This window comes from Callithrix jacchus, chromosome 5, assembly GCF_049354715.1.
Source record: "Callithrix jacchus isolate 240 chromosome 5, calJac240_pri, whole genome shotgun sequence".
In the NCBI taxonomy this organism is placed as follows: Eukaryota; Metazoa; Chordata; class Mammalia; order Primates; family Cebidae; genus Callithrix; species Callithrix jacchus.
In genome coordinates, this window is record NC_133506.1 from 144,013,264 (window position 1) to 144,021,490 (window position 8,227).

General features: G+C 38.0%; 1 protein-coding gene and 1 pseudogene across 10 annotated transcripts in view; one reads left to right on the plus strand and one right to left on the minus strand.

The window, feature by feature from the left end:
• The window catches only part of RNF17 (ring finger protein 17), a 157,988-nt gene that overhangs the window by 878 nt on the left and 148,883 nt on the right, over window positions 1–8,227 (plus strand). For 4 of the 10 annotated variants that reach the window (XM_078375185.1, XM_078375191.1, XM_078375193.1 and 1 more), the window contains exons 2-3: window positions 2,688–2,778; window positions 4,617–5,399. Coding sequence is in view for 2 of the 10 variants with exons in the window: in XM_078375190.1 (XP_078231316.1) it covers window positions 2,751–2,778 (28 nt within the window). In the remaining 8 variants the exon portion in view is untranslated. Of the gene's footprint in view, window positions 1–586; window positions 687–2,687; window positions 2,779–4,616; window positions 5,400–8,227 lie in introns of all 10 variants that reach the window. The other 6 variants (XM_078375188.1, XM_078375192.1, XM_078375190.1 and 3 more) reach the window with 3 other exon arrangements.
• LOC103793464 (transmembrane protein 161B pseudogene) lies at window positions 1,906–3,404 on the minus strand (annotated as a pseudogene).

An 8,227-nucleotide genomic window follows, 5' to 3' on the forward strand; every position in this document is an offset into this window, starting at 1 on the left:
CAGAGTGAAACTCAGTCTCAGGAAAAAGAAAAAAAAAAAAAAAAGAAAGAAAATAACAAAAAGTATTTAGTATAACCTTTTCACACGTAATTTAATTCTTTTGATAATCTCTTATTTTGCAGGTGAATTTAATTTGCATCCTTTTGTGTTTTCATTTTGTTGTAACTCATGAGTAAAATGTTAAGGTGACTTGCAGTGAGACTGAAATGTCTATGTGGAGATGACAGGACAAAACATAATCAAGGGATAAGTGTTTTGCAACAATCTGCCAAGGGCATTGTTCCTCATACGTGTAATAAGAACTAAAAAAAAAAAAAAAAATCCTCTTAAAATTTAAAATGTACTGGAAGAGAAGTATACCTTGCTCACCTTAAAATTATTTCCCTAAAGTTCATCTGTTCTTGCACAACATTTGATTTGAGGGTATTTTTAAAAATTGCTGAACCTATTGTTAGTCAATTTTGATTTGATATTCTCAGCGATATACAGGATTCTAGCTGACTTGCAGAAAGGTGCAAAGAGTGCAGCAGCACAGCAGCACAGTTCAAACACTAAAACTTTGTTTTCTCTTTTTTTATTTGACAAGCCTCACTCTGTCGCCCAGGATGGAGTGCAGTGGTGCGATCTCCGCTTACTGCAACATCCGCCTCCCAGGTTCAAGTGATTCTCCTGCCTCAGCTTCCCAGGTAGCTGGGACTACAGTCGTGGGCCACTACACCCCAGCTGGCCTAGATTTCTGAGTGAAACAATTGCTTAAGATTTTAGAATCAATTTCCCTTATTCTTGTTCTCTCTGCAGTTAAAAAAACAATGTCTAACCCAGCAATGAGCTTTTGATGATATGTCTCATTTTAAAAGATCATTGAGTTGGACCCAGAGAAACAACTCAGAGAAAACTTCCATTAATGAGAACCTGAAAGCTGATGGCCAGACAAAAGGATGAGAGGAAATGCTGGACCTCCAGTTTCTTATTAATGGCTCAGTTTGTTTTTTTTTTTTTAGTTTGGTTTTTTTTTAACTTTCAAAATGTATTTTAATCTCATTCCAAAAAGAAATAAAATTTCTAGATACAAATCCAACTCATTCAAATCACTTTTTAACATATATTCTGCAACTTAAAATATTATAAGAATTCAATATTTTTATCTTTTATAATCTCAATATATTGTATATTTAATATTATATACACAATACATACAGGTAGTCAGCAGGTTTACAAAGTAATTTCTTCAATCTGATCAGTATTGATAAATATTTTTAGATTATTAAAAGGAACCATTTAGGATCATAGAATAAAATAAAACATGGCAGGTCCAAACCTAATGGCAAGATTACAAGTGTTCATATGGCCAATCATTTTAAAAGACCTCTCAAGTTGGGTAGAATATGTTTTAAAATAATATTCCTTCTACTCTCAAGCAGCGGTAGTTGTAGCTATTAAGCATATTCATCTCCATTAAATTTAAAATAACTATGCAGCTTTCTTTACTGTAATATATCGTAGCTATCTCTTCTTTCTGTTGGATTTTATCATTTCAAGAGTAACTAACATATTACCAACAGAGGAGACTTTAGCCCCTTTCCCTCCCCTAAAGTAGGGCTCAGTTTGAAGATTGTTCTATAGGCAGCCACTATGGCTATCAACAGTACCATAATACCATTAAAAACAATAACTAGAGTCACCTGAGATGTTTCAAAGACTGCTGGAGGTTTCTGTAAACCAAGATAATCAGAAGTATTACACTTGTAGATAGCCCTCTCATACCAGTAAATAGAGTTAAAATTCCAATGCCACAGTGTAACAGTTAACAATCTATTTTGTAATTTTAAATATTATAACATTAATTCACCCTGAGAACACAGAGGAAACATTTAATACAAAATATTCTGATTATTTTTCCTTGGTATTTGCTTTCTTCTGGTTTTCATCAGCCCTTTAAGGGCACAAATATTTGAATTTGAAGTGTGATTAGGATATACTTTTTCGTTAACTAATATTCATGCCACAGTCAGATACTGGTGATAGAAAAACCCAAAAAGGCTTGTAGAAAAGAGGCAAGCAGCAGTCCACCAGGTCAGAAAAGACAGAAGTCCTCGAAAAAGAAGAGGAGTAAAAATATTTTTAAGCTGCTCAATGCCACTGTTATTTGTGTAACAGTTACTTTCATCTTACCTTCAGCTGATGGTAATTCAGAATAAACAGAATTGGAGAGCAGACTATTATCCACTAGTAAGGTAGAGATAGATTCTGGAGAAATACCCCGGGAATGATTACCTAGTGTTTTCAAAAGCAGATTTGTGTGAAGCAGCATTACCAGAGGCGCCACATACTGCAGTGCAATGACACAAAGGTAATAAGAGACTCGAGCCACCATTTTCTGTAGCTCAACTGTATTATTTGCCCTGCTTCTTTCTTCATCTGATCCACACATTTTTGGGATAAATTTAAATAAGCTTGCAGGTGACTACATGTCATGGCCAACTGCAAAGCACACAGCAGGATTATTAACCAGAGTCACAGAGTATCGAATGTGACTTCTGTCGTTAAAGGGATACTTTCTTTACCCAATGGTGGGTTCGTAATGTAGTCTTTGGTGATTGGTTTTACCCAGAGCAGAACCATAAATAAAGGTCCTAAAAAGTTGATATGAAGTAACTTTGTGTAATTTTTTCTGTTGCCAAATTCAGGGCATCCAGATGCATTTGAGCCAGCCATAATCCAGGAAATGTCAAAAAATTCCCAATGAGTGAATGGAAAATAGCCAGGAAAAATTCGAAAGTAAGTTTTGAAATAGGACTCTGTGATTCTAAACCTTGCTTTTCAAGAAACTACACCGCAATGTCTGAAAAATTTATAAACCCTATTTCAAGTCCAAATTCCAGAAAATTTACTGTTACAATCAATACTGCCATTGCTTTGACAAAAAAAAATCCAAAGGTGACAAAAACAGATCTTTCACCACCATCTTCTACTTTAAAATAGTGTGTAGTTAATGAAAATAGAACTTTGATTGCAAAAGACAAAACAAGCAGGCACCAGACTAAGCTGATAGTCATTTACTGTGTAGGCTTCAAAAAATTGTAGTAGACTTCAGTTACTAGATACACAACTGTAGCAGCAGTGAGCTGGAAAGTAATGTAAGCTAAAGTATCCACTTCTGTAACTGACTTTGTTTCTAGATGAAGGTCAATATCCTTTGGAATGGTTAATGGCTTACTTTTAATGTGACCATTATATTTCCTATCTTTTTTGCTTTTCCCTTTTTGCTGCTTCCCTGCAAGAATTCTTAATTCTTCTGTAGGGTGTTGATACCACCTTAAACTGCCATTACAGAGTAGCCATCAAGCAAGAGAATAGTGAGGTATAATCTGCATGACACTGGCCATCGCCATTGTAACAACCAGCTGTATATCACACCCATGGTGCCTAGGATATGTGGTGGACTAAACACCTTGGAGTCGCCGGGACAGTCCCAGACCTCTTCCCTCCAGGTCCTTGAGCCAGGAGCCTCTCAAACAGCGAGAGGGTCTTCCAGCTCTGCCCTGGTTTTGTTTTTATTGAGACAGAGTAAAGTAAGTTTCTGTCACCCAGGCTGGAGTGCAGTGGTGCTGTCTCTGCTCACTACAACCTCCGCTGTCTGCGTTGAAGCCATTCCTGTGCCTCAGCTCCTGAGTAGCTAGGACTATAGGCACGTGCCAGGATGCCTAGCTGGAACTATAGGTTTGTGTGACCGTGCCTGGCCAATTCTTTTATATTTTTAGTAGAGACGGGGTTTTACTATGTTGGTCAGGCTGGTCTCGAACTCCTGACTTCTGGTGGTTTACCCACCTCGGCCTCCCAAAGTGCTGGGATTATAGGCGTGAGCCACCACTGCACTTGGCCAGCTCATTTTCATTGACTTATTTCTGGGTTAGCTCTGGTGTGAAAATTATCATTAATTTGTTTTTCTTCAGATCGTTTCTAGTTCAGAAAAAATAAAATTTAAAAAGTTATAATTTACAATTTGTGTCACATAATTTTGATGGCACACTGTGTCCTGTCAGAGACTTCTTTTAACATTCCTTTTTGTTTGGTTTTGATTTTGGTTTTGAGTGTTTTATTAAAACAGCTTTGTCAAAATATGATTTACATACTATGGAATTTATCTGTTTTAACACACAGTTTAAAGATTATTAGTAAATTTACTGAGTCATGCAACCATCACTACTGTCCCACTTTAGAACATTTCCATCACTCCAAGAAGATGCCTCATGCCCATTAGCGGTCACTACCCATTTCCAGCCCCAGCCCTATGCAAACCTGCATCTGCTTTCTGTCTCTATACATTTATCTATGTCAGATGTTTCATGTAAATGAAATTATGCAGTATGGTAAACATATTTTTCATCTACTTATTTTTATATTCAACTAGGTTCAACATGTAGCTCCATAACCAAATATTTAAATTTTCTCTCTGGAAGTTTGAAGATAATTATTTTTCTTGATACTTACTTCTCCTTCTGCTTTCTGTTTTTCATACTGAAACAGTCTTTTAAATGATTAAATGATTACATTCATTGCTTAACTCCTTATTTTTCTCTCTCTCTCTCCCTCTCTCTTTTTTTTTTTTGAGACAGTCTTGCTCTGTTGCCAGGATGGAGTGCAGTGGTGTGATCTTGGCTCATTGAAACCTCTGCCTCCTGGATTCAAGAAATTCTCCTGCCTCAGCTTCCCTAGTAGCTGGGACTATAGGCAAGCACCACCAGGCCCAGCGAACTCTTGTATTTTTAGTAGAGATGGGGTTTCACCATGTTGGCCAGGATGGTATTGATCTCTAGACCTCGTGATCTGCCCGCCTCAGCCTCCCAAAGTGCTGGGATTACAGGTGTGAGCCACCATGCCCGGCCCCCTTATTTTTCTCTTCTAGCAGAAGACCTTTTTCACTCTCAAGACAGCAGCCTTGGATATTAATTACTATTTGTTCATTATCCCCTTTCTTATGGGGAACATAAGAAATGTTGTAGTTGAGATATCCACTCCTCTACATAGACCCACTTTGCAAAGGATTTACTCACTTCGGCTGCTTCATTTTGATACATTTGTTCCATTTCTTTTATTTGATACTGTATTTGGCTTAGGTCCTTTGGCATACTTTTTTTTTTTTTTTTTTTTTTGAGGTAAAAGATAACAGTGAGTTACTGAACAACTCTCTAGAGCAGAAATCAAATACAGTACCCTAAAAAGTAAACTCCATGAGACAAGAAGTTCTCTCAGAGAATTTTGTATTGTTCAGATGGCCAAGTTAAGTTATCAAGGTCATCTCTAAAATATGTTCACTTTTTGACTTTTTTCTTTTTACTTGACAATTTTTGTGCAAGCCTGTCATACTCTTCCTTCTCCTTCCTAGGAAATTGCTGATGGTAAGTTTTCCTACCTTTTCATTGCTGAATTAACACATCATGGTCAGCAGATGTACTATTATATAGGTTTTCTGATACTTGTTGTTTGTGGTTTTTTTGTTTTGTTTTGTTTTGTTTTGTTTTGTTTTGTGCTTCTTCCTCCAACCTGGGACTATTTTATTTTCACTTTTTTTTCAGGCCTGCCTTGTTCTTTCTCTGAAGTCATTGCTAAGTCTTGTTCTGCTCTAGATGTTTGTACACCCTTTCTTTTTACTGCTTTCTTCACAACAGACTCTTCCATTTCAGTGGTAGGCTTCATGGAAGGATGTTTTACAAGAGGCTCTTCTCCTTTTACCATATTTTTCTTCTTTTTTATATGAAGTTCCACGTAAAGACTCTGAAGTACTTGTAGGGATACACTGCTTGGTAGTGAAAGTCAAGTCTTCATCTAGTTTACAGCATGAATCAACACACAGTTCTTTGAAAATACAGACTGCATATTCGTCAGAACTCCCTGAATCTTCTCTGTACGTGCTCCACCTTTTTCCAAGCCTTCATTCTGAGAGGCTTCTGGATTGTTATTTTGAAGACTATTTTCAAGTATCTTCTTTTTATGTTGCAAAATTTGTTGCTGAATGTTGTCAGAACACCAGAAATAGCATAGTCTTCTGCAGTCTTCCCATACATATCTTGAGTAAAGGCAGTAATGCCTGTATTTTGTTGAAGAATGCTGTCTATGCCTTACAAGCCATAATGTACAGCAAGAATGAGGGCTATTCTTTGCAACCTATCAAGAGGATGTATACTTGCTTGTTTCTTCACTAAAAATTTCAGCATTTGCTGTCTTTTGCAAACTGTAGGAAGCAAAAGTTGTCTGTGTGTTTTCTTGTTTAGCACTTCAATATTTGCATGACGTGAAAGCAGTTTTTCTACCAGGAAAGTACTCTTAGTATACACAGCATATTAGAGAATATTGTTGCCATAGACATCCATGTTCCAGCAGAATGATAGCACAAATCTCTTTCTGGCAGTGTACAGCCTTCATCAGAGGCATCTTGTTTTTCGTCACCAATGTCAATGTGGCATTTTCAGTTCACCAGGAGAATGACCACGTCCACATGGCCATTGTTACATGCCAAATGTAAACCCGTCATCTTCTTCCACAGCTGAAAGGATAAACTGCCACACAGATACACAAAGGAATATGTTTCAGCTGTAGCTTCAGGAAATGCTGGCATCCGCAGCCACGTGGAGAAACCCATAGGATATTAGGTCCAAGGAAGGAGACTTTCCTTTTACCGCTTTCTTAACAACAGACTTCCATTTCAGTTGTAGGCTTCACGGAAGGATGTTTTACAAGAAGCCCTTCTCCTTTTACCATATATTTTTTCTTTTTTATATAAAGGTCTGAGTAAAAACTCTGAACTACTCTCAGGGATACACTGCTTGGTAGTGAAAGTCAAGTCTTCATCTGTTTTACCGTATAAGTCAACACACAGTTCTTTGAAAATACTGACTGCACATTCGTCAGAACTCCCTGAATCTTCTCTGCACTTGCTCCACCTTTTTTCAAACTTGCATTCTTAGAGGTTTATGGATTGTCATTTTAAAGACCATTTTTAAGTATCTTTTTTTATATCGCAAAATTTGTTGCTGAATGTTGTCAAAACACCAGAAATAGCATGATCATCTGCAGTCTTTCCATATATATCTTGAGTAAAAGCAGTAATATTTTGTTGAAGAATGCTGTCTATGCCTTACAAGCCATAATGTATATCAGGCATGGGGGCTCTTCTTCCCAAACTATCAAGAGCATGTATACTTGCTTGTTTCTTCACTAAAAATTTCAGCATTTGCTGTCTTTTGCAAACTGCAGGAAGCAAAAGTGGTGTGTGTGCGGCCTTGTTTAGCACTTCAATATTCGCATGATGTGAAAGCAGTTTTTCTACCAGGAAAGTACTCTTAGTATACACAGCATATTAGAGAGTACTGTTGCCATAGACATCCATGTTCCAGCCGAATGATGGCACGAATCTCTTTCTGGCAATGTACAGCCTTCATCAGAGGCATCTTGTTTTTTGTCACCAATGTCAATGTGGCATTTTCAGTTCACCAGGAGAATGACCACGTCCACATGGCCATTGTTACAGGCCAAATGTAAAGCCATCATCTTCTTCCACAGCTGAAAGGATAAACTGCCACACAGATACACAAAGGAGTATGTTTCAGCTGTAGCTTCAGGAAATGCTGGCATCCACGGCCACGTGGAGAAACCCATAGGACATTCGGTCCAAGAAATAAGGTTCTTTCATTTATCTGGTAGGCTTCACGGAAGGATGTTTTTTACAAGAGGCCCTTCTCCTTCTGAGGGAATGTGTTCTCTTTCCAAGTCTATGAGAGGCCTTAGTTTTAAGGGCAAGAATTTCCCAGCACCCTGTATCCCTCCCATCTCTCTCCGTCTGGGAGATTCAATGGTTTATGTTTGAATGTCATGGGCACAGGAAGAAACTAAAAGCCAGTCACCCCAGCAGAAGTTCAGAGGAACTCCTTTCATTGGCAGAGGAACTTGGGAAGGTGGAAATTTCTCCCAGGATAAATTTCCCTGTTCCTTCACCCACACCAGATTTCCAACTCTCTGAAATCCCCTCCCACAGGGTGGGAGCTCCCTCTGGGATTTCCCCTCTGGAATCCCCTTCTACACTCTTTGTGGAAGCCTTTCTCTTCTTCTTCTTTCCTTCTCTTTCTCTACCTATATAAAATCACCTTTCTGCAACACTTCTTGGGTCAGATATTTACTTTTACGAGCATACGGTGCACCTACAGAGTGGCCCCACTGCTTATTCTGTAAG